The 26,117-nt window shown below is 53.4% G+C and overlaps 1 protein-coding gene across 2 annotated transcripts in view; it reads left to right on the plus strand.

Annotated features, from left to right (window-relative positions):
* The window catches only part of PFKP (phosphofructokinase, platelet), a 53,526-nt gene that overhangs the window by 18,095 nt on the left and 9,314 nt on the right, over nt 1–26,117 (plus strand). For both annotated transcript variants that reach the window (XM_086331086.1, XM_086331087.1), the window contains exons 3-16: nt 2,658–2,735; nt 10,852–11,041; nt 12,378–12,543; nt 13,494–13,538; nt 13,695–13,803; nt 15,327–15,422; nt 16,672–16,764; nt 17,337–17,462; nt 19,412–19,476; nt 19,932–20,001; nt 20,210–20,356; nt 20,717–20,787; nt 22,362–22,449; nt 22,932–23,084. In XM_086331086.1, coding sequence (XP_086187212.1) covers nt 2,658–2,735; nt 10,852–11,041; nt 12,378–12,543; nt 13,494–13,538; nt 13,695–13,803; nt 15,327–15,422; nt 16,672–16,764; nt 17,337–17,462; nt 19,412–19,476; nt 19,932–20,001; nt 20,210–20,356; nt 20,717–20,787; nt 22,362–22,449; nt 22,932–23,084 — 1,497 coding nt within the window. The remainder of the gene's footprint in view (nt 1–2,657; nt 2,736–10,851; nt 11,042–12,377; nt 12,544–13,493; nt 13,539–13,694; nt 13,804–15,326; nt 15,423–16,671; nt 16,765–17,336; nt 17,463–19,411; nt 19,477–19,931; nt 20,002–20,209; nt 20,357–20,716; nt 20,788–22,361; nt 22,450–22,931; nt 23,085–26,117) is intronic.

Consider the following 26,117-nt stretch of genomic DNA (forward strand, 5'->3'; position numbering starts at 1 on the left):
TTAGAACAGATTTAACAGATGCTTAAAAATACTCCTATGTGTAGCACCATCTCCTCCATAACCAGCTGGGAGTCTGTGCCTGTTTTGTTCAAACTGATCTGACAGTGAGTTAAGGTGGCTTCAGAGCCTCGGACGTGATTGGTGTTGGACTGGATCAGACAGCTGAGGGTCTCCTGGGTCATCTTATGACCAGCACCAACGAGATGGTGTTACTTTTGGTCCAAAACTAAGCGAGCTTCAAAGGTTTTACAGTTTGTTTTTCTTGTGTGAGTCATAGAACTGGCTCGGAAAGGCAGATTCCAAAAGAGAATTGTAGAAAATATTTTGGGCTCTGGCTACGTTGGAATAAGTATTCAACGTTGTAAGGAGACTTGAAAAAGCTCATCAGAACTGATAAATTAGAGTAACGTCTGTGTAAAACTAGTCCTCCTGTCTCAGTAACATCTTCCATGTTAGCAAAAGACAATTTAAAACCGCAGTAGGTAGTTCTTCTTCAGATGTTCCACGGGCCTAACAAGTTTGCAGTTAACAGGGTGAGTCACTTCCTATGGCCCAGCCCATGGGCGCAGTGAGAGGTTTGGAGAGCAACACTTGCAAGCTCATCCCCTATTCCTTAGTCACTTTCTTTCTTGTGTGTATTTAAGCTGCACAAAATAACCAGACTCTTTCTGGAGAACATTTTACGTCTCAGAATAAGTGTTATGGTCTGTAGAACGGTTTTCCATGTTCTTACTCTAGGAGCAGAAGGATTTGCAGATTTTTAAAAAAATTAAATCTGTATTTAAATTCTCAGAAATCATCAACTCCCAACAGGGTAGTTTTCAGCAGCACATTACCAAAGTGTTGGAGCTTCAGCTTTAGCATCAGTCCTTCCAATGAATATTCAGGACTAATTTCCTTTAGGATTGACTGGTTAGATCTCCTTGCAGTCCAGGGGACTCTCAAGAGTCTTCTCCAGCACCACAGTTAGAAAGCATCAGTTCTTCAGTGCTCAGCCTTCTTTGTGGTCCAGCTCTCACATCCATACATGACTACTGGAAAAACCAAACCATAGCCTTTTACCGACCTTTCCCATCTATCACCTATCAATTACCTCCTACCTAGCTCGCCCGTCACCTGCCGTCTGTGATCTATCCACCATCTGCTAGCTGCCTGTCTGTCCTCTGTTTTTCATATTCTGTGGAAACAAGCTCCCTGGAGTCCCTTAGAAGGGGAGAGGGCCTGGTTTTTCATCCGCTCCTGGAGCAGCAGGGTGCCCTGCAGGACAGCGCCTGCCTCAGGTAGCTGACATACCAGGACACAACTGAAATAGCACCTCTGATAAGCACTCCCTCTCCTTGAGAAGGCCTGGATCGCATCACACTCAGGCTTATCACCCTCGCCTTCCAGGGTGACAGCCGCCCTGGGCTCAGGGCTTTCAATGGAGCAGGCTAAAAATGTACACCCTCTGTGGTTTCCAGAAAGAAAGAAGGGAGATGGGGACAAAAAGATAAAAGTGATCCTTGGAGTTGGCCCGAGATGTGTCTGGAGGAAATGCCACTTCTTCAGCATGAAGGCAGGGCTGTGGGTACCCCTGACCCAGCCTGTCCTGAGGCCGGGGGAGCATCGTCATGTGTGTAACCCTAGACTAGACACATACGTGCAGGTGTATGTGTATTTATGTACAGTATTGATGTATAATGTGCTATATATAATGTGTGTAATTATACTGTCTATGATGAAATGAAAGTGTTAGTCGCTCAGTCGTGTCCGACTCTGTGCGACCCCATGGACTGTGGCCCACAGGCTCCTCTGTCCATGGAATTCTCCAAGCACAGATACTGGAGTGGGTTGCCATTCTTTCTCCAGGGGATAGAAATCCACAACAATAATTACTATAAACTTTTCTAAACAGCCAATACCTTTTCCTTTTCAGGGGTAAAATGCCCTGGAAAGTGAGTCACGTAGACAGAGGTGCACGTGAACATTTCCGTCGTTGTTGATCTTATATATTCTGTGGGGAAAATGGGCTGCATTTAGAGTTGAAAAGTCACTGTCTCTGGTCTTCCGGCCAAACGTTCATGGCTGTCCAGACCTGCTTGCGGCCTCCCTCGGGGTCGTGAGCTGGCACCAGCCCCAAGGTGAGGCGGATGGGGGTGGGTGGCATCAGCTGTGCCTTCAGACCCTGTTCCCGTGCCTGGAGAGTTGCGGGTTATCTGGCGGCTGGAGGCCCTCCCGGGTTACCGAGCGGATGTGTTCCTGTACTCCGTGTGGTCGACACCACTGTTCTCAGCAAGTGTGTGTGGAATCACCAGTGGTGTTGGGGTTATTCCGTCCCTTTTCAATGTCTCGGGAGCCAGCGGACAGCAGGCAGAATGCCCTGTCTCTGCAGCAGCCTGGATTAGTCTGGGCAGCATTCTCGTTACTGGAGATGACATTTGAGGGGCCCTCTCACAGTTCTGCACCTGGGAAGAGCATTTGAGGGGCCGTCTCACAGTTCTGCACCTGGGAAGGGCGTTAGCATCACCCCTGTTACTCAGGTCATGCTGTCTCCTGAGCTCCGGGCTCCTAGAGACTCGGCTCCATTGTCGCTGGCGTTTCTGTTTTACATCACTCATGGATCAGTTAATGTGTCAACTCAGTTGAACCTGGCCTTAACGCTGTCCTTTCCTCCTCAGGGCTACCAGGGCATGGTGGACGGTGGCAGCAACATTGTGGAAGCCGACTGGGAGAGCGTGTCCAGCATCCTGCAAGTGGTACGTGCTGCGCTCGTCCCGCTCGGTTCTCTGAGTTCTCTCTGGTCTGAAACCTCTCCTGCTTGTGTTCCAGGAGCACTTAAAACAGGTGAATGTGCTGCCTGGCATCATGGAAAGAATATGTTCTTAATTTTCCATTTAATTTTTTTTTGAAAAAAGCTTTGCACACTGAGGAATTATCCTTGCAAGAACAAGTTGTGTTTGATGGCGAGTGGTACTTGTCGGGGATCTTTTTTTTTTTAAGAGCAGATCAGTGTTGAGACAGTTTTGGTTTGTTGGTGCTGCGTGTTTAGTGGTGCATCTCTTTGCCTGTTGGGTTTGGGGTGCCATTTGGCATCAGTGACCGTGGCCTGGGAAGGCCCCTGACCAGCAGCCTCTGAGGGCTGTGGCTTTAGTGGGGACACAGCATCTCCCCTGACTCAGGGCTGACCTCTTTGGCATGTGCAACGATGAGGTAATTCCGACTGCAGGCGAAACAGCTCTTACACGGAATTGTAAAGAAGCCTGCCCGAATATGTCACGCCCAATAAATTCCAGGAACAATGCAGCTCAGTGAAGGCTCCAAGTCGATTAAGAAATAAAGAGATTATGTGGAAAGAATGGGCTTCATGGCAAGTGTTTTACTTGCGGTTTGATCTTTTGAAATGTTTGTGTTAATATTAATCTGTGTCTTGAGTTTTTTAGACTTTTTATTGGCGCACAGTTGTTCTACAGTGTTGTGCTTCTGCTGTGCAAAGTGAATCAGTTATAGTATGTATACACGGACCCCCTCTCTTTGGGGTTTCCTTCTCATTCAGGTCACCAAGAGCACTGAGTAGAGTTCTCTGTGTTATACAGTAGGTTCTCAATAGTTACTTTAAACATGGTATCAGTATCGTATATGTGTCAATCCCAGTCTCCCAGTTCATCTCCCCCTCCCTCACCGTAATCATAAGTTTGTTCACCACACCTTGTCCTATTTCTGCCTTGCAAATAAGTTCATCTGTATCATTTTTCTAGATTCCTTGTATAAGCAATACTGTATTTGTTTTTCTCTTTCTGACCTCACTCTGTAATACAATCTCTAGGTCCATCCACTTGTCTGCAGATCACATTATTTCATTGCAGCTTATGGCTGACTATATTCCATTGTATATATGTACCACATCTTTATCCATTCTTCTGTAGATGGACATTTAGGTTGCTGCAATGAAAATCAGGCATGTGTCTCTTTGTGAATTAATATCTTTTCCCCAAATAACGCCTAGTTGTGGGATTGCCCTATCGCACGGGAACTCTGTTTTTCATTTCTTCAGAAACGTCCAGAATGCTTTCCACGGTGGCTGCACCCGCTTACACCCCACCGAGAGTGTAGACAGACCCCCATCCCCCAGGCCCTCTGCAGCACTTATTCTCTGTAGACCTCTTTGGTGCCGGCAGTCCTGAAAGGTGTGAATGGCACCTCACTGTAGTTTCCATTTGCGGATGTGGAGTATCTTACCATGCTCTTTTTATTTGGTGAGTATCATTGGCTTCCTTCTCCTTCTCCAGGAGAAGGAAATGGCAACCCACTCCAGTGTTCTTGCCTGGAGAATCCCAGGGACGGGGGAGCCTGGTGGGCTGCCGTCTATGGCGTTGCACAGAGTCGGACATGACTGAAGCAACGTATCAGCAGCAGCAGCATTGGCTTATTGGAAGTCAGCCCTGTTGTGATCTTTTCTGATGATTTTCTCCAGGAAATATATTGAACACAGGTCTCATTTCCAGCCTCGATGATTCTTGAACATGGAGACCCCAGCAGTGCCTATTTTCAAGGTGTTGTTACAAACAGCGGTCACAAGGCGGCAGCATTTCTCCACGCCCAACGCTGGTTTCTCAGGAAGCTGACCTTAGGGAAACTCCTGTTCCTGGCCGTCCCTTAGAGTGAATATGTCAGAGGAAACACCCAAGGCTGTGTCTCCTGACTTCTCTCCCTTACCCTTTGTCCCCTGAACACCTCCCCATTCCTGCAACAGCAGTCTGGGGAGGGTGCTGTCATCCGTGGGTTGGGGGGGCCCTCAGGAAGGAGGCTGGAGGTGGGAACCCCACCGGCAGAGCCATGGAGCCCAGGGGACTGTCCAGAGCACCTGCAGCCCTGAGGCCGCCCCTTCCTGTGGGGGCAGGAGGCCTGGACTCTGCAGGAGGGACCGCCCCCCGCATCTGAGACTGCAGCTCGTGCAGAGTGTCCACTGGGGAGGGCTTGTGGGCCAGCATGTCGTCATGTCGTCCCGCTCCCTCAGCCCAGGACGGTCCAGCCTGGGGACCCAAGTGCTCGGGCTCCAGGGGTGTGACCCCAGCCCGGGTCACCAAGGCCTGAGGGGGCAGAGCCTGCGTTTCTCTTTTTTTTCCTTTTTTCATGTTAATGTTTGTTCTGAATGGGGGTATATAGGTGATCTATAATGTTGTATGGCTTGTTTTTTAAGGTGTACAGTAACTTGATTCACTTGTACATAGTTATGTACGTGTTATTCTGGGTCTCTTCCCATGTCTGTTATTACAGACTGTTGAGTAGGGTTACTTGTACTGATCAGTTGGTTTTTGCTGACTAACATAAACACACTAGTATTTATAAAATGATCTCAACCTAACTTCTTCCTGGCCAGCACCTTTTCCTTTTAGCAGCCATAGGTTGCTTTTGTAAGTCTGTGAGGCTGCTTCTGTTTTGTGAAGAAGTCACTTGTGTCTGAGTTTTGATGTAACCGGGAGTGTACATGGCGTATGACTTTCCCTGTCTCTGTGACTTCACTTAGTATGGTCAGCTCTACTTCCTTTCTCGTGGCTGGGCGTGGCAATATTTCATCTCTTCCTTGGGGCTGAGTACATTGCATTCTGTATCCGTACCCCATCTCGTGTGTCTGTTCGTCTGTCCGTCGGCACTTAGGTTGCTTCCCTTACTTGGCTGTCGTACATAGTGCTGCCATGATCACTGGGGCCCAGGTGCCTTGGTCTGGATCTCGCCCCAGCCTGGGAAAGCTGGATCACAAAGGACTTCGGTGCTCAGCTTTCTAAAGACCTTCCCTGCGGTCCCCGAAGTACAGGCACTGATTTACCTTCCCACCAGCAGTGTAGAAGGGTTTCCCTAATCCACACCCTCTTTTGCAGATTTTTTGTGATAGCCGTTCTGACAGGTGTAAAGTGATACCTCATTGGACTTTTGACTTGCATTTCTCGAATAATCAGTGATGCTGACCGTCTTTTCCCCGCCTTTATGGCCATCTGTGTGCCTTCTTGGGCAGAAATGTCCCTTTAGATCTTTGGTCCATTTGTCTTTGCATATTGTTTTTGTTGTTACTGAGTTGCATCAACTGTTTGTATGTGCTGGAGACAAATTCTTTGGATATCAAAAGGATATTATAACCTTTTGCAAATATTTTTTTCCCAGTTTGATGGTTGTCTTTTTTATGGTTTCCTTCCTGTGCAAACTCTTTGAAGGGTAATTAGGTCCTGTATGTTGATTTTTGTTTTATTTTCATGATTCTGAGTTGTGGATCCATAAAGAACTTGCTGCCATAAATTTCAAAGTGTGTGCTGCCTGTATTTTTCTCAAGACTTCTTATCGGATCCTTACATTTAGATCTTTCATCTATTCCAAGTTAATTATCGCATGCAGCGTTAAGGGATCCTCGCATTTCATCCTGTTTGTAACTGTTTAAGGACCTGCACACTGTCCGCCCTTTGGCGCTTCCCAGTGTAGGTTCCCAGCTTCCTCGTAGATGGGTTCTGTTTCCTCCACACCTTCTGCAGCAACTCTTCTTGGCAGGCTTTTTGCCAATGGCCATTCTGACCCGTGTGAGGTGATGCCTTGTTGTAATTTTGATGTGCGTTTCTCAAAAATTTTAAACGATGTTGAAATCTTTTCTTGTGATTTTTTTTTTAAACAGTGTGAGTGGCCCTTACCTCTTGTGGTTGGCGTCTTGAAGGTTTGCCCTGTGTGAATTCTATTTCGGTGACTACCCCCAGGACATTTGTGGAAGGCAGGTGGTATTTTTTTTAACTAACAGCCCCTTGAGGTAAAAGTAACTCAGTGGTGTCTGACTGTTTGCAAGCCCATGGACCGTAGCCTGCCAGGTTCCTCTGTCCATGGAATTCTAAAGGCAAGAATACTGAGTGGCTTGCCATTTGCTTCTCCAGGGGATCTTCCTGACCCAGGGATCCAACGTGGATCTCCTGCTTTGCAGGCAGATTCTTCACCATCTGAGCCATCAGGGAAGCCTACTATTAACAGACATTTCGAAGTATAAAGACAGGTCAACTTAAAAAGTATCAGCAGATACATGCTTGACTTTATCTTATCATCAATAGTACATTAGAATATGTAATAAATCCATGCACCTTTTCCAAAGGAATACCCGAGACAGAAGTAGCAATAAAGTTATAAGTGACAGTCATTAATCAGGTGAAATAATTTGGATGAAGCATCTCTCTCTCTGAGAGATGGGGACTGGGCAAGCCCCTCAGGCCTGTGTCACTAAGAGCCCATCTGCACGGGTTTTGAAGTTGTTGTTACCAGGTGGCAGTATCTTCATTTTTATATTCTGTTAGAGTAGGGTTGATTTCCAATGCAGTGTTGGTTTTAGGTGGTACAGGACCTTCATTTAGTAATCATAGATAGACCTGTGTCTAGTACTCTTGCCTGGAGAATCCCATGGATGGAGGAGCCTGGTGGGCTGCAGTCCATGGGGTCGCTAAGAGTCGGACGCGACTGAGTGACTTAGCTTTCACTTTTCACTTTCATGCATTGGAGAAGTCAGTGGCAACTCACTCCAGTGTTCTTGCCTGGAGAATCCCAGGGATGGTAGAGCCTGGTGGCCTGCCGTCTACGGGGTTGCACGGAGTCGGACACGACTGAAGCGCCTTAGCAGCAGCGGCAGCAGCAGCAGACCTGTGTCTGTTCTCTATGGGGTTCTTTTCCCATGTAAGTTGTATTGTGTTCAGTACAGTTCCCTGTGCTCTGCAGTAGGTCGTCTTTGATCATCTATTTGATACATAGTATGTGTATGTGTGAATCTTAACCTCCTAGTTTATCCCTCCACCTAGGTTTTTATTAATAACCATAAGTCTGTTTTCTAATGCTGTCTTTCTGTGTAAGTTAGTGCTCTTGCGTGGATTTATTCATTTCCCCTGTAAAAGACAGGATGCTTGTCCTGCTCTGGGTTACATCAGCTCACATGGACATATGTACATGTTCTCATCCCTCAGTTGATTCTTGCTTCTGCTAATGGCATTTTCCTCATTTATATGACTAAGCGTACTCTATGGTGCAGAGGTTGCACTTAGACTTCATTTTTCCGTTGCTGGACCTGTTGGTGGATTCAGTGTCTTGGCTCTTGTAAAGAGTGCTGCCCTGAAGACAGGGTGCACGTGTCATTTTGCATGGCAATTTCTTGTATCTAAGCCCAGGGCTGGGATTACTGGCTCCTGTAGGTTTTCTTAAGGAACCTACATGCTGTTCTCATAAAGGCTGCACGTGTTTACACCCCACGAAGAGTGGAGGTGGATTCTCCGTTCCCCCAGGCCCTCTGCAGCATTTGGTCTCTGCAGATCTTTTTAGTGATGGCCCTTCTGACAGATGTGAGGTGAATCCTCATTGTGGTTTTCAGTTGCGTTTCTGTGTTGATAACTGAGGGGGGTGGAATCTTACCATGCTCTTTTTATTTGTGTGAGCACAGTTTACCTCTTGACATTGGCTTCTTGAAAACCAGCCCTGTTGTGAAATCTTTTCTGATAATTTACCCAGGGCATTTGTTGAGGGCAGGTGTCCTTTCCAGCCCCAAGGCCTCTAGAACATTAAGAGCCCAGCAGGGCCTATTTTCCAGAGAAGGCAATGGCACCCGACTCCAGTACTCTTGCCTGGAAAGTCCCATGGGCGGAGGAGCCTGGTGGGCTGCAGTCCATGGGGTCACCAAGAGTCGAACACGACTGAGCAACTTCACTTTCACTTTTCACTTTTATGCATTAGAGAAGGAAATGGCAACCCACTCCAGTGTTCTTGCCTTGAGAATCCCAGGGACGGGGGAGCCTGTTGGGCTGCCATCTATGGGGTCTCACGGGGTCGGACACGACTGAAGTGACTTCGCAGCAGCCCCAGCAGCAGGGCCTATTTTCAAGGTGTTGTTACAAAAAGGGCCACAAGGCGGCAGCATTTCTCCATGCCCAACTCTGGTTTCTCAGGAAGCTGGCCCGGTCAATTTAGAGTTGAATGTGTCAGAGGAAACACCCAAGGCTGTGTCTCCTCACTTCTACCCCTTACCTTTTGTCCCCTGAAAACCTCCCCATTCCTGCAACAGCAGTCTGGGGAGGGTGCTGTCATCTGTGGGTTGGGGGGGGCCCTCAAGAAGGAGGCTGGAGGTGGGAACCCCACCAGCAGAGCCATGGAGCCCAGGGGACTGTCCAGAGCTCCTGCAACCCTGAGCCCACCCCTTCCTGTGGGGAAGGCCTGCGGCTCATGCAGAGGGTCCATTGGGGAGGGCTTGTGGGCCAGCATGTTGTCCCGCTCCCTCAGCCCAGGACGGTCCAGCCTGGGGACCCAAGTGTTTGGACTCCAGGGATGTGACCCCAGCCTGGGTCACCAAGGCCTGAGGGGGACAGAGCCAGCATTTATTTCTTCTTTTACTGTTTGTTTGAATGGGAGTATATAGGTGATTTACCATGTGGTGTGGTTTTTTCAGGTGTACAGCCACTTGATTCACTTGTACTTAGTCATATATATGTTTTTCTGGTTCTCTTCCCATATCAGTTATTACTGAGTGTTTTATAGGGTTCCTGCGCTATACAGTTGGGTTTTTTTGATTAATACATACACACCATTATTTATCAAATAACATTAACCTGCTAGTTTCTCCCTGCCCACCACCTTTCCTTCTTGATAACCATACGTTTCTAAGTCTGTGAGGCTGGTTCTGCTTTCTGAAGGAGTTCATTTGTCACCGTTTTAGAGTCCACTTGGTCATGGTACCTTGGAGTTTCGTCTTTCTGATTCTCACTTCACTTAGTACGATGATCCTGAGATTGCACGTGCTCCTGCAGATGGCATGCTTTCGCTCTTTTTCATGGCTGAGTCATGTTCCGTTGTGTACATGTATCACTTGTTTTTATCCCCTCATCCGTTCATGGAAGTTTGTTTACTTCCCTGTCTTCACTGTTGTAAAGCTGCTGCTGTGCCTGTCTGGGTGCATGGTTTTCTCCAAGTCTGGTTTTTTCCTCATAAGCTCTTAAGAGTGGGACAGCCAGATCACAGGGCAGCTCTGTTTGTTTATATTAATGCCTTCTAAATGCACTTCCATATTGCTGTTACCAGCTACATCCACCAGCATCATTGAAGGGTCCACTGTTCTTACCCGACAGTGTACTTCTGCGGATTTTTAATACTGTCCTTTTCCATTTCTCTGAGGTGATACCTCATTGTCATTTTGATCTTCTCATCTCTGATAATTTCCCATATCGAGCCATTCCTCATGTGCTTTAACATTGGGAACTGTATGTAGCTGATATTTTTTTCTTGACAGTTTGCCCTGTTTTTAATTATTTTTGATCAGTTACCCCTGGATTTTTTGAGGGCAGGTGTTACTTAGAGCCCAGCAGTCCTTCTTTGTGGATATTAAGTGTCCCTAAGCAGTAATTTTCTGGTTGCTCCTGTGGGGAATGGCCAGAACTCAGATTTCTCTCTGGCACTTGTGGTGAGCCCGACTAAGAAGGGGAGCCTTGTTACCTAGGGCTGCTGGACACGGGGTTTCTCTGGCCATGGCTTGTGACTGGCCCTGGCCCACCTTAGGCTCAGAGAGCGTGCAGGGTCCCCCCCGCCCCCCACGGGATGGCCGTCATCTTCTTGTGGACTTCTCTCTGCTCCGTGCGTTTAGCTCATGGCTGCATCCTTGTTTCCCTGCCTCACTCTGTCCCCCGTGGGAGTGGTCCTCCATCTTTAGCCATTTAATTCCAGTTCGGAGCTAAAAATGGAAAGACTCCAAACTTCCACGGTTGATCAACTGAAAAGATGAAAGGTGGGAAATCTACACCAAGTCCTGTGTTTATATCCAGCACGCACGTGTTCAGGGGTCTGTGCAGTTGGGAGGAGACAGATAAACAATGTTTTCTCTTCCAGGGAGGGACCATCATTGGCAGTGCCCGCTGCCAGGACTTCCGTACTCGGGAAGGCCGCCTGAAGGCCGCATGTAACTTGGTTCAGCTGGGCATCACCAGCCTGTGTGTGATCGGCGGGGACGGCAGTCTCACCGGGGCCCACATCTTCCAGACGGAGTGGAGCGGGCTGCTGGAGGAGCTGGCCCGCGACGGTGCGTCTCTGCCGCCCACCCCTCCCCATCAGCGCTCCCACTGCTGGCATCCTGCCCCATGAACTGTCCGCACGTGCTTGTTGCTGGCGGTGCTGCAGACCTCAAAGCTGCCACCGCAGGACTCAGATTTGTGGCTCAGACAATAACAAAAGTGATTATAAGAATAACATTTATTCCAACATCCTACGTGCCAGGCACAGCTCCACTTTGACCCTGGTGGTTTTGTGCCCGCTCAGGATAACCATCTGGAGCTTCTGTGCCGATTCCCGCTTTACAGAGGAGGGTCAGGGGCTCACGGTGAAGCCACCTGGCCACGAGAGTGGCCCCGCTCACACCAGCCCTCAGACACCTGCGGCTGCCCCTGCCAGCTCCCCTGGGGTCCCTCCAGCCACTGGTACGAGACTTGGTCCTTTATCACCTCTGAAGCTGTGTAGGAAAGGATTTTTAAGAATCCTATATATCCTGTGATTTTTATCTTTTAAATGTGTTTTATATAATTCCAATTTAATGTAAAATATGACCAGTGGAAGCAAACTGAAGTAATATTAATAGCAACCTTGTGAAAGGCGTAAGCTTGAACTAGAGCGACGACCCACGCGTTCCGTGAAGTCAGGGGAATGGAGGGTGGCTCTCACGCCAGATGACCCACACGTTCCGTGAAGTCTGGGGAACGGAGGGTGGCTCTCATGCCAGACGACTCACACATTCTGTGAAGTCTGGGGAACGGAGGGTGGCTCTCATGCTAGACGACCCACACGTTCCGTGAAGTCTGTCTGGGGAATGGAGGGTGGCTCTCACGCCAGCACCAGGGGCCTCGTGATGCTTCTGCACCACGTCTGGTGTGAGGCAGGTGGGCACGGTGGTGCCTTGGGTGGGGGGAGCATCGCTGCCCCTGCCTTGACCTTTGTGGTCCATTTAAGTAGCTCTTCCAACCCTGGTGGTCTTTCCTGAGAGCGCCAAGTACATCTGTGAAATAATAGGGCCCCACAGGCCTGTCAGGAGTCAGGGTACCAGTTGTACCACATCCTGGAGGACGGGCTTCTGGCGTGGTGACCCGCCACAGTCAGAGCCAGGCCGCTGTCAGACAGAAGTCACATCTTTCCCCGCCGTCTCTGTGCGCTCCTTCCCTCCTCCAGCTTCTGTTCCTGGGTTGGTGCTCCTGTCTGGGCGTCGGGTGACTGCTCCCCTCTGTGTCCTCGCCTCCACCTCCGTCTGGCTCTTACGTCCGTCAGCATGCAGGGTTAGGTCCCGTGGTCGTGACGCTGTGGGTAGGAGATGCATGTAGGAGCACGCGCTCCCCCCCGTCATCCCGGGCGTGCGGCTTGTCCCCACACAGGCAAGATCAGCACGGAGCAGGTTCAGAAGCACGGGCACCTCAACGTGGTGGGGATGGTGGGCTCCATCGACAACGACTTCTGCGGCACGGACATGACCATCGGCACGGACTCGGCCCTGCACCGCATCATCGAGGTGGTGGACGCCATCATGACGACCGCCCAGAGGTGGGACGCAGGGACCAGCAGGAGGGGGCTGTGTAGACCTCAGAGCCAGCTCTGGAAAGTTCCACAAGCCTTGTCGCTTCATATTAGAAACAATTTTGTATTGGTGCAATCAGTGGTTGTCCTCGTTTACTCTTTATTTTCAATTTTTAAGAGTCACTGCTTTCTGATTGTCAAAGAAAATGTTTATTGCAGAGAATTTAGAAAAACGAAAAAAATTAGTCATCATTACGTCAAGTCCTGCACAAAGCTCCCCTGCAGGAGTGGCAGACCGTAGAGCCCCAGGTTTGCACGGCCCTGGTCAGAGCTGGGCAAGGCCCTGCCCTGCGCCCTCCTCACCTGGGGTTCCCGCCGATGGATGAGGAGTGACCCCACGTCCCGGGTTGTAGGCTCAGGGCTGAACCTTTCCCATCACGCCCTCCCTGGCTCCCTCGGGCTTCCAAAGCACCTTCACGAAAGTCAAGTGAGTGAGACAGTGGAACACGTGCCTCCTTCATGTACGAGCCCTTGCCACCGTCTCAGGGCCATGCCCGGGGAACCGTGGCTGGAGACAAATCTCAGCCCCCATTTGGGTTCCCAGGGTTACTGGTGGCAGTTAGTTTCCTGTTTATGGAAAGGCCATGGTCCCGGGGCACAGACCTGACTCCTTCGCTCTCGTCTCCTGAACTGATGCGGGGACATCCAGCCTGTGGTTCTGGCTGGAGAAGCTTGACTCTGCCCAGTGGAACCCTCATCCTGGGAAGACCATACACGCATGTCCTGGTGGCGTGAGCGTGCCTGGCACAAGAACACAACCAGAGGCGTTCACTGCTGCAGCCCCTTCGCTCAGAAGAGCCTGAAACACACTCCCCATAGTGTTTGCTTGTGTGCAGAGTGGGTCGTCTGAGGGGGATAGCTGGGGCCCTGCCGTCTGCCCGGCCATGCTAAGTGGACGCTCCTCTGTCTCTCTCCAGCCACCAGCGGACCTTCGTCCTGGAGGTGATGGGGAGACACTGCGGGTATGGACACACGGACGCAGTCGGGGTGGGAGGTCCCCAGGGATCCCCATACCCCAGCTCAAGCATCCCAGGAGGGGCATGTCTCGTCTGTGGGGCTGTCCTGGGCGAGGGCACCCAGCCCCAACGCCTCGTGAAACCCTCGCTCTCTGCCTGCAGGTACCTGGCCCTGGTGAGCGCTCTGGCCTGTGGGGCTGACTGGGTCTTCCTTCCCGAGTCCCCACCTGAGGAAGGCTGGCAGGAAAACATGTGCATCAAGCTCTCAGAGGTAACTTGCTTTCTGCCCCCTGTGGCTGCCGGCCTCTGGTCGTGCTGCCTGGCCTCCGGTGTGGTGGCCGTGGGCATGTTCCATGTCAAGGAGCTTTTAGCCTGTGGAGGCTCTCTGCTCAGAGTGGCTTCAGGCTTGTGGCTGTGACCTGGGGGCCTCCCGTCCGTCCACCTCCCGCTGCAAGAAGCAGCTGAGCTTTTGAGCCACTTGTGCAAAGCGGGCGCTCAGCCATCCCTGGAGGAGGCCACGTAAGAGCAGGGTCTAAGGAACACAGCGCCGCTGTCCTCTCGGAAAAGAGGCAGGAGGCCTGGGAGTCGACTCCTCCCCGAGTCCCCCAGCTCTCAGCAGGCCAGGCCCTGACAGCTTGTTCCCCAGAGGGCGTCCCCCTCCCAGCGCTCGCCTCGCTGTGGGTTTGGCTCAGGCCTTTCCTTTCTTTTCTCTGTGGACTGTGCTCGTCTCACACTGTGGGTCACTGGTGTCAGGCAGATTTCGTCTGTGAGGCCTCGCAGAAAACAAGAGTGGCTTTCAGGACAGAAATCCCACCCCAGTGTGTGGACTTTCTCTTATTTTCACGACCATCTCATCACTGTTCTGTAGGCAAAAAATGGAAACCTATGGCAGAGGCCAGTTATCATATTCAGCAAGCACATGCATGCAGCCAGAACCCACGATCCATGAGGCATGGCCGTCACCTTCAAGGTGATGGTTTCCAAGAGCAGATTCCCAGCAACTAATGTAAGACGCTTTGACTCAAAAACCTGTATAAGAGACTTGGTAAAGCCGTCCCTTGGCTGGGAAGTTGATCCCTAGGTGGGGAAGATCCCCTGGAGAAGGGAAGACTATAATCCTAAGATACATTTTTTGTAATACTCTAAAGTCTGCACTGGCTCTTGAATTATAGCATTGGTTGGGAAGATGCCCTGGAGGAGGGATAAGGTACACACTCCAGGATTCTTGCCTGGAGAATCCCATGGACAGAGGAGCCTGGCAGGCTACAGTCCATGGGGCCGCAGAGTTGGATATGACTGAGCAATTTGGCACGCATGCACATGGAACTGGGAGGAATCACCCCTTTGAAGCTGAAGTCAGCCGCACAGGTCCCAGGGTGACCGTGAGCACGGAAGTAAGCCATGAGCTCACTGTCCCTTGCTTCTGGCTTGGGGACATGGGCGGTTCTCTGCTTCATGAAGGCCAGGCTGGGGCCCGGTTCCCAGGGAGATGGCAGAAAGCTGTCCTCTGGGGGAGCCAGCAGGCCTTGTCTGCAGGAGAGACCCGGGAGCCCAGCCTCAGGGCTCACCACTGTCTGGGGGTCCGGGTCAGAGGCAGTGGAGGCTTTTGATCTCCTGCGTCTGCCGGCCTGTCCCACCTTCTCACCCCGGGCGCCTGGACCTGCTCGTGTCCTTAGGAAGTGCTGCTGATGAAACCGGGTGACCGCGTGTCCCTGGAGACAGCCCAGTCAGTTGGGCAGAGGCCCCCGTTCAGAGTGGTTTAGGCATCTGAGGGTTTCTTCTTCCATCTCCTAGAACCGTGCCCGGAAGAAAAGGTTGAACATCATCATTGTGGCCGAAGGGGCCATCGACACCCAGAACAAGCCCATCACCTCGGAGCAGATCAAGGAGGTGAGTATGCTCCACGCCGTGCCTGCCTGATAGTGGGCTGTTCCAACACTTGGGCGAGGTGAGGTTTGGAGTGGGGTGCTGTTAGGTAAGTATTCCTGTTCTTCTTGATGGTTGAAAATAGTTTCATGACGACCGTGGCTTCACTGGCATGAGGATCTCACAGCTCCTGACTTCTAGGGAGCCCATGCCTCTGGAATACTGTCAGGAATATTCCCGAAGGCCCCAGGCTCTCCCGAGACAGAGGACATGAGATTGGGCAGGGTTAGAAGGTTCCAGGAGCCGGGGGGGTCAGCACAGTCATCCTCTCTCCTGGTGGAGCATCAGCTGAGCCTTGCTCATGGAGGAAGTGCTCTGCTGGCCTTAGTGACCGCCCCTCCACCCTGTGGGGGGCCGGCCCCATGCTCCGGCTGCGGGGCTGCTCATCTGGTGCTGGCTTGTCCGGCCTGGGAGGGACTGACTGGGCTCCCGGTCACCCAGGTAACCGGGCAGGTTCTGGACGCAGTGCTGGGGAAACGCCCACGGGGTCTGGTGGAAGCTGCCCATCAGGGGAGACACGTTCTCAGCGTGGCTTTGCAAGTTGGCATCTCCGCCTCTTCTGCGCCCCCGACCAGCTGTTCACCTGGTGATTAAAATATCAAGAGATCTGTGACAGTTGTCTGCTGGTATTTACAGAAATAATGAGTACGATCAGAGCAAAGATTTTCCTACCCACTTAACTGAAGTTGATATTTGACTGTGGAGGATGAGAGCCGGAGGGGGACCATGGGATTCCTACACCCCAGCCCCGACGTTTTCATAGAGTAAATGAGGGCCACTGGGGACACGGGACCTGGCCTGGCCACCCGGCTGGTTCTCGTGGCCCTGGCCATAGGGGATGCCTGGAGTTACTGTGTTGTGCTTTTCAAATACAGCCTTACAAATTTAAGGTGATTCATGGGAAAATTTACATTTTTATAAAGTATCCATGCTTTTAAATCCAAGCTATAGAAATAGTATCTTTAAAAACCTGTTTTAGTTATGTTCACTGGCAAAGTAGGAGAGACAATGGTTTTACCTAAGTTAAAGCATTCTTTTTTTTAAAAAAAAAAAAGTGATTTTGGCAAGCTGTTGAACATTCTTTCAGGAAGTAAAATTAAGAAGCTAGGACATTCTTGCATGTAGATACGCATACGGGTAGAGCCCTTCCCCGATTCCTAGCCCCCTGTGCTGGACAAGATGACATGCCCGGCCGTGTCCTGTTTCCCCTCAGCTTGTGGTCACGCAGCTGGGCTACGACACGCGAGTGACCATCCTTGGACACGTGCAGAGAGGCGGGACGCCATCAGCCTTTGACAGGATTCTGGTGAGTGAGGCTGGAGCTGGCCAGGCATGTCCCAAGGCAAGGAAAGCTTCTGGGATCGCAAAGGGACCAGGTTGCTCCAAAGACTGGGTGACATGGTGGAGCCATCAGTGAAGGGCGTCTCTGCCTACAGTGCTGGGTGGCTTTTCCCTGAAGTCCCTGGGAGACCTGCTCACCAAGGGGGTTCCTTGGCCCCCAGCCACCCACTGGGAGACCCCACCAAACATGGGGGACAACACCCAGAAGGTGGACAGGCAGTGTTCGTGTGCAGGTTTCTAGAAATGGACCCAGGGACCACAGAGACCCAGAGTGCAGTCTCTGTTTCCTGCTTTGCACGCCTCTGAGCCCCCAGCCCCAGTGGCTGGTTCTTACTGGATTCGAGCTCTTTGTTGGTGGGGGGTTAGAAGTAAGCAGGAAGGACTGAGTGACTAACAGAGACTCGGGGCAGGAGAAGCTAGGGGGAAGCTGAGGATGCAGCTGGTCTTGCCTGAACCAGGCAGGCCTCCGCCTAGGACAGCAAGCTGGGCTCCAGGCAGGCGGAGGGCCGGCTCTGAGCGTCGTGATGATGTTTCCAGGCCAGCCGCATGGGGGTGGAGGCCGTGGTCGCCCTCCTGCAGGCCACTCCCGAGACCCCGGCTTGCGTGGTGTCACTGAGCGGGAACCAGGCAGTGCGGCTGCCGCTGATGGAGTGTGTACAGATGGTGAGTGCGGGCGCGGGCTGGGTTCACTGCACGAGTGAATGACCTTCCCCAGGAGCCCCCATCCCCAGGGGGTGGACGGCAGAATGGGGGTGTTGGCTCCCGTCTCGGTCCTGTGACACGAGCAAGCCACCTCCATGGCGAGTCTAGCCTATCCTATGGGGGGCATCCTCTGGGCGCCTGTGTGCTTCCTACCAGGCCAGAGATAGCCCTGCAGGGACCAGGATCTTCACAGGGCAGGAGGGACAGTCTAGCCTCTCCAGGGTCAGCCTCTCCCACCCTCCTGTCCCTGAGACCCTCGCATCTGTGATGTGACATAGGTGGGGGGCCTGTCTCAGGTGACACCCTGACGTGCAGCACCTCCTCAGGCCCATTTCCTGGTAGACTGTCCACTAGGTGAGGCGGCCGTGGAGTTGCATTAGAAATTGTTACCATTTATTTTTCAAAGTCTCTTCATGACTATCGATTTATTTCATCTTCTCAGTGGCTCTGAGGTGTGTGGATTTTATAATGTGTACAGAGCGGTGATTAAGTCAAGGGACTTGTTGAAAGAAACCTTAGAAACATACTTTCCAAAAGCCTGTGGCAGTAAATGAATCCTGTGTGTGTGCACGTGTGTGCATCTGTGTCTGAGTGTGTACATGTATCATTCATGTGCGTCTGTGTGTGCATGTGTGTGTGTGCAGGCGTCATGCGTGTTTGTGCACGTGTCACGTGTGCTTATGAGTGTGCACGTCATCCATGTGTGTGCACATGAGGATGTGCACGTTTGTGTCTGTGTGCATATGTCATGCCTGTGTATGAACGTGCGTGTGTCATGCATGTGTATGAGTGTGCACCTGTCGTGTGTATGAGTGTGCACGTGTGAGTGCATGTGTCATGTATATGTGTGCATGCCTGTGTACATGTGTCCTGCATATTTCTGTGTACACGTGCTATGCCTTTATGTATGAGTGTGCATGTGTCATGTCTGTGCACATGTGCATGTGGGAATGTATGTGCATGTGTCGGTGTACACGTCATGCATATGTATGAGTGTGCACATCATGCGTGTGTATGAGTGCACATGTGTGTGTGCACGTCATGCATCTGTGTGCATGTCTGTGTACACATCACGCCTGTGTGTGTATGAGTGTGCATGTCATGTGTGCGTGTATGAGCGTGTGCACGTGTTATGCATGTGTGTGCGTGTGTCGTGTGTGGAGTGTGAGGCTGTGGCTCAGAAGAACAGAACATGGAACGACGTGCAGTGGTTTACTGTGAGCACATTTCTTCTGTCCAGGCTCTCTCTGTTTGGAGACAGAGGCGGCTGGTACCACTGGCTTGTCCTCCAACGACCGGGCGTCATGGTGTCTCAGCCTGACGGTCGCAAGGCCACAGCCGGCCCCTCCCTGACCAGCTGCTGCTTGCTGGGTCTCTTCCCAAGGGCCGGGCATGTGGTCATTACTACAGACGACAGCAGAAGTAGGGGGCATTTTTCTTACCGCACAGCTGAGGAAACTGACGTTCAGAGAGAGGGGTGACTCGCCTGGGATCCTGGGGCTGAAAGGGGGAGTTGGTGCTGGACCCCAAGTGCTCTGGCTCCAGGACAGCCTGCCCCCAGCCCCGCCCCTCTGCCCCTGCCCCCGGGGAGCCAGGTGGTTTCTGTTTGCTCTTTCCTCACCAGGGTCAAAGGGGATCCTTCGGAGCCTGGCCTGGGAGACTCACCTCCTGGCCTTGCTCTCGGGGGCAGGATCCCTGAGATCTCAGGACCCACTGACCCTGCGGTGCCTCTAGTCCTTTTCTACGAAGCAGTCTGTGTGGCGGTCGGGTGGTGTGGGCTCGCTGACCCCAGCTGCCGGCTGCAATGTCCAATTTGAACCAACCCGGGATGGAAGGGCCCAGCTGGTTCTGTGTCCCCGGCCCAGATCCGGGGACACACTAAGTCCTGACACGTTCTTTCTTCCTTACAGACCCAGGAGGTACAAAAAGCGATGGATGAGAGGAGATTTAAGGATGCCGTGCGACTCCGAGGAAGGTGACTGTTCTGAAAACTGTTTCCCTGAAGCCTCTGTTTGTCAGCGTGTGCCCAGGTTGCGCTGCTTCTGTCTCAACATAAGAAGCCAGAAGTGAGACAGGAGGCACTGCTTCTGCTGGTGGATGGTCTGGGTGGCTAATTAGAGGGAAATGTGTTTGTTTTTTTGTTGAGGTGGAGAGGTGTTCAGAAGCTGAGATGACAGAGAGCCTGACATGTGGGTTGCTAGCATTCCAGGAAAGAAACTAGCTGCATTCTGGACGCAGCCCCCTCAGCCCCCTCACACAGCGTCCATCCCAGACTCTGGGACCGCCTGGGGCTCCTTTCCAGATCGAAAGCCCGCACCGCAGCCACCCGCGCCCCGCGCAGGCATCGTCTGAGGCCCCTTCTCCCCGGGAGAGCCCATCTGCTCTGTCCTACTCTCTAGCCTGTGGTCCGACTCCAGCCTTTTCTTCCAGGAGCTTCGAGAACAACCTCAATACCTACAAGCGGCTGGCCATCAAGCTGCCGGACTCTGAAATCCCAAAGGTAGGAGACCCTGCCCCCTGTCCTCTCCCCTGCTTCCGGCCCGGATTGGTCCTTGCTTCGTGGAGGCCACCCTGCGCCCCTCCAGTGCGTCCCTCCCACCCCCGCCCAGCCGGACCTCGCGGCCCGAGTCCCCGCGCCAGCCTCTCACTTGCGCATGGGCTTGGGGGGTGCGCCTAGCCAGTGACCTGCCCCGCCCCCTGACTTGCAGAGCAACTGCAATGTGGGCGTCGTGAACGTGGGTGCGCCCGCAGCCGGCATGAACGCGGCCGTGCGCGCTGCTGTGCGCGTGGGCATCTCTGAGGGACACAAGATGTTTGCCGTGTACGACGGCTTCGAGGGCTTCGCCAAAGGCCAGGTGAGTCCTGGGGGCGCCCGCGGGGAAGGGCTTCGGTGAAAGGCAGGTTCTGGATTTCTGAGGTGGTGGGTACTGCGTCTCTGGGATCCCAGAACTGGGACATTAGGTGGGAAGGGGAGCAGATGCACGCGAAGTAGTGGGGAGGTGCGCTTGGGATGCTGGTGCCCCTGACTATGGGACCTTGGGGTCCAGCTCAGGCCCTGGCTCCTCCTGCCTCTCAGGGAAAGCTGTTTCTTCATGTTCGGCAAATCCTTACAGACATGCCGCCTGTCAGAGGGGCAGACTCTGAGCTGTTTGTAAAGCCTTCTCCTTCCCTTTACTTGTTCACCTCAGCTGTTTCTCTATGTGTTTGCACCTTAGATAAAGGAAATCGGCTGGGGGGACGTTGGAGGCTGGACGGGCCAAGGCGGCTCCATCCTTGGGACAAAACGGTAATTCTCCCGTCTTGATCCTGACCTGCTCTCGGGGAGCAGGGTGCCACGTTGCAGGGAGAGGAACTGTGCGGCATTCATGTCCCATCCGGGATCCGGGAGGGAAGGGATTGGCACCAGCTCGCGTCTGGGCCACACTCTGGGAGAGACCCAGGCCAGGTGTGGGGAGCGGTGAGACCCAGGCCAGGTGTGGGGAGCGGTGAGATGCGGCCTCAAAGGGACACCAAGCGGAGGGCCTGGGAGGGCCTCCCCGCTGGTTCCTTGTTTCCTTCGTTGGAACAAGCCGGTGGTGGCAGAAAGCCCTCATCCCGTGTGGGGCAGTGCAGACGCAGGCACGTGGGCTGCAGTGACTGTGCCCTGTAGAGGAGCTAGATGTGGCTCAGCGTCCAGGGAGCCCAGCCACCAGGTCACCACCACCCAAGGGAGGACCCGAGGGGCTCCGCACAAAACCGCAGGTTTCTGAACCGGGGATGCTCCTGTTGCGGTTACAGCGGGGCCCGGATGTGTTCCCGCCGAGGCGCTGATTTAACACGAGGCTGTTTGCTCTCTCATCTCTGGGCGCAGCCATCACTGTGTGTCTCATATTATATGGAAGGACAGTGTGGGTACCTGGGCTCAGAGGGGCGTTGGATTCCGCACGAGTGGTAGCCTGTTGTCCAAAGGAATCATCCCAGCTTCTGCCCTGCCCTGAAGCTGGGCACCCTGCCACCAGCGCTCCGCGGAGCTGACCTAGGTGTCCAGAGCTCTTGTGGTCCTGTCCCCCAGCACCCTTGGGGATGGTGGTGTGATGGCGGAGCTCCATGCAGGGGATAGTGCCCCCTGGCTGCCTCCTGGGCCTCTTCGACCAACTGTAACTCTGTTTCATGAGCCCCACCCTCCCGGAGGCTGCTCTGGGGGCGGCGGGGCTGGAGGGGTGGCTGGCAGCACCTTCTCACGATGCTTAGATGCTGGGGAACCCTCTAGTCGACTCTGCATGCACTCGTGTGTCCTGAGCACCCAGCCCTACAACCTCTCTACAGCTTCCCCTAGGGAGCCCATCCCAATTGTGAAGCCTTGATGCCCAGGGGACACAGCGGAAAGGTCAGGGTGGGCGCTGGGTGGGCTCTCTCAACGGCTGAGTATCCTTTGCCTCCTCCACTTGCAGCCGTGTGTGGACAGAGGGTGAAATGGGTTAAGGTGAGCAGGTGTGTGTGGAGGTGACTTTGAGTGAGATTACTCCAGACGAGGTGTGTGTAGTCTGTACGTGACTCGAAAACCGGACATTTCCATCCAGACGATTACCGCTGTGAACGTGTGATAGCTTCCATGGTTCACCATGTCCCTAACCCAGGAGGTGGGATTTTCTGAGGTCCAGCTGTGAGGCAGCTGCAAAGTTTCTTTCCGTTTCCTTTTGAAAAGACCCTCTTTTGAGACCTGACTCCTGGCTGTGCCCACCATGGGTGGCTCCCCAGCCATGCTGTCCCCCAGACATGTGGCCCGGGGCGCCTCCTGCCCCTGAGTGTCATGCCGCTTGGCCTCAGAGGGTGGGGCACAGAGGGGGCCCTGCCTGAGCTCGCCCCCTTGAACCTCCCCAGCACCCTCCCTGGGAAGTACCTGGAGGACATCGCAGCGCAGATGCGAACCCATGGCATCAGTGCGCTCTTGATCATCGGCGGATTCGAGGTATGTCTGCTCACCTGCTGGCCGGCGCTGCGCGTTTGAGAGGGGACCCTGTGTCAGCGCCTGTGAGCACCCTGCCGTCTGCTCCTTGTAGGGACCGGGGGCCATGGTGCCACGGGCCCAGCTGCCACTGAGCACCGGCGATGCAGGACTTGGGGCCACTTGCGCCCCTGACCCCGTGGCTGGGCTGTCTGCTCAGTGAGTCCTCACATCTGCCGGGTCTGTGGCGGTGACCCTCTCTCGTGAGTTGGAAGCCCATTGGTTACTCAGAGAGGAGGGCAGTTATGGGGCCAGATTATTATCTTTTAACTACCTGTTGGATTGTCCACCTTCGTTTTTAATATCAGCCTCATGATGACCTTGACGTTTCCTTTAAAGAAAACGGGAGAACCTGAAACAGTCGCTCGCTCTGGGCCGACGCCCAGATGGCAATGCATGGCCACCCACCACCCAACCACCCCCCCACCTCACACACTCACCCGCAGGCCTACCTGGGGCTGCTGGAGCTGTTGGCCGCCCGGCAGAAGCACGAGGAGTTCTGTGTCCCCATGGTCATGGTCCCCGCCACCGTCTCCAACAACGTGCCCGGCTCCGACTTCAGCATCGGGGCGGATACCGCCCTCAACACCATCACCGACGTGAGTGTGGGCAGCAGGGCAGGGGCTGCGGAACTAACCTGGGGCTCCGGCCCGCTTTTATGTACCGTGTGCTCGAGACAGACTGGGCTGGGGGTCTGCTGAAAAGTTTTTCTTTTTTAAAATAAAGGGACTTTCCTGGCAGCCCAGTGGCTAAAACTCCACGCTCCCGAGGCAGTGGGTGCAGGTGTGATCCCTGATTGGGGGGAACTACAGTCCTGCATGCTGACACAGCCAAAAACGAGAAAAAAAAAAAAAGCCTGACAATCTACAATTCGACCCCAAAGCTTTCCACCTCCGTTTCCCTTCACTGCAGCTGGGGTGACACCATCTGTAGTTCAGCTGGTTTTGGGTCACAGTGATGTGGATATTCGATTAAACCCACCCCTGTTTTCTGGCTAAATTTCCCCCAAGCCCATAGCACGTTATTGTGTTATTGTGATGAAACCTGGGTCCAGGGGCCCGTGCTGTGGTGTGTGAAGGTAGAAGCTGGACTGAAGATTTTGTGAGTTCATTCCCTGACCTGGAACCTTTTAAACAATTGTCCTCCTCCTCCTGCTTGTGGACTGGGGACGATAAACCACGTGTGAAAGAATACTGATGGTACTTGAATGTTTTTTTATCCCCCCTAAAGTCCATACATGGAGAAGGCAGTGGCCACCCACTCCAGTACTCTTGCCTGGAGAATCCCATGGACGGAGGAGCCTGGTGGGCTGCAGTCCATGGGGTCGCTAAGAGTCGGACACGACTGAGCGACTTCACTTTCACTTTTCACTTTCCTGCATTGGAGAAGGAAATGGCAACCCACTCCAGTACTCTTGCCTGGAGAATCCCAGGGACAGAGGAGCCTGGTGGGCTGCCATCTATGGGGTCGCGCAGAGTCGGACACGACTGAAGCAACTTAGCAGCAGCAGCAGCAAAGTCCGTACAAAGCATAGAAATACATTTTAATTATCATAAATTTAAATCACACTTGGGAAATCACTTGGGCTTTTGAAGATCAGTGAGGATCAGAATGCATAACTCCTTTATTTTTTTTCAATTCAGTGTCTAGAATTTTCTGGTAAATTCTCACATTTTATTTTCCTTGGGAGACACAGGCCTCGTGGCTGTATTTCTAGCTTTTTTCCCTTAAACCAATGGGCATCAAATCTGTCTCCAGTGCCAGTAAATAAAAGAAAAGCTTTTAAAGTAGGATGTATGCGGTAAGCAGTGCTTGGTGCTGGTTCCTTGCTTTCCTGAACCTCTTCAACTTTCTGCAGTTTCTGTATTAAAAAGCCTCCGGCGTGGCCTTGGCTGGTGTCCGCGTGCTGGACCTCCTCACCCGCGCGCCCGCCCCTCGTGCCCCCGGGGATGCCGTCTGTGCTTCCGCTGCTGTGGGACTAACTCAGCCTCTGGCCGCTCGCTGCTCAAGGTCTGAGTTGAAAGGTCGTGTGTCATTACTGCTCCCGTGTAGCTGGGTCTGAGTCTGCTCTCGCCACGCTTGCAGTACAAGCAGCCGGAGTTCGTGTTCTGATTGTCGCCTAACGAGACCCCGGGGGTGGCAGGAACTCCTGGGGCGGTCGTCGGTGGGTCCTGACCAGGGTCGTGTGTGTCCCCTGTGGCCTTTCCCACTCTTAGCAGGACAGGGTGCTCCCACTCCTTAATCCCAGGCTCCTCTGCTACCAAGAATTACTTTTCCAAGTGACAGAGATTCCCTACATGTGGATTGTTGAAAATCTGAAAACCAGGACAGGTCTGGGGAAATTCCACATGGTCCATCCTGCTTCCCTTCAAGGGGTTTTGAGATTTATTACATGGCCCTTAACATGCAGGCTTTTCTTTACTGGAGCTTCTCGGAGCTGGGGTCACCATTGGTAACGGGCCAGAGCTGCCCCACAAATTGGGGGTGCTGCTCTGCTGCTAAGTTCGTGCCCAGTGGTCAGGCGGTGGTTGGGATGACTCTGAGCTGGGCCTGCTCAGTGGGTCCTGGAGCTGGGGGACGGGAGACCGACTGGTTCCCCAGCTTGTGTGTGTCGAGCCGCAGTGCAATTGAGTCTCTCAAGAGGCCTGGGTTTGGTTGGCCCTTGGCTGGGCCGGGCACATTCAAGGGGGCGGCAGGCAGGACCGTGCTGGGGGAGGGCCTGAGGGTCATCATTCTCGAGCCTTCCCGGGAGGCAGGAGGCTCTTGGGCTTCCAGAGCCAGCTCAGCGTCTGTTCGTCTGTCCAGTCAGCTCAGGACAGGCCTCCGTGGCCTGGGATCTGGGGTCTGGATGCCGATGGTGGCAGTGCCACCTCCCGGCCTTGGGGACAGCCCCGGGTACCTCCTGTCCCAGCTGCTCTCTTCCACTCAGAGGCCAGAGTGGTCTGGCGGTGACTTTGTACCCAGGGGACATCTGCGACGTTGGGGGACACCCTGGCCGTCAGAACTGGGTGGCCGGGGGTGGGGAGGTGGGGCATGGTGTCTGGTGAGTATCGGCCTGGATGCTGCTGACCGTGTGATGTCAGGATGACCCCGCAGCCCAGGGTCTTCAGCTGGAATATCCCAGGGGGCCGAGGGGGTGAACCCCGAGGTGCCTAGTGTCGTCAGGTAGCACATCCTCTGGACACTTAACCCCTTGTCCTCACGTCCCCTCCTCATCAGTCTGTGTGCTGAGCTTACGGATGCATTCCTGGAAACAGATCCCTGGGGACTTACTCCATCACAAGGTCCCGGGGTTCCGGGGAGGCACTGGTTCTCAGGGCTCGGGTTCAGAGTCTGAAGCCAAAGTGGGGGCTGCGTCTTCTCCTCTGGGCGGCACGCTGGTCCCCTTCAGAGCCGCAGCTGATGTGAGCTTGGTGCTGCCCAGGCGGCTGGCTCGCTCAGCATTGCCCCCAGGGCCCCGGGCTCGTGTCCTGGGCAGGGTTCTCCTGGCTCTGAGTGTCCGTCTCATTTTCCAGAGATCAGAGGAAAAGCAGGGAGTGATGAGGGTCAGAGGGAGGGTGGGAAGAATGTACAGGTGTAGAACTGCCATCAGATTTCAAGGTGCTGGTGCCCCGCCCGCCCCCTATGCCGGG

Source organism: Bos grunniens, chromosome 13 (assembly GCF_055505025.1).
Source record: "Bos grunniens cultivar Pamir isolate PY7600 chromosome 13, Bosgru_T2T1.0, whole genome shotgun sequence".
Classification (NCBI taxonomy): Eukaryota; Metazoa; Chordata; class Mammalia; order Artiodactyla; family Bovidae; genus Bos; species Bos grunniens.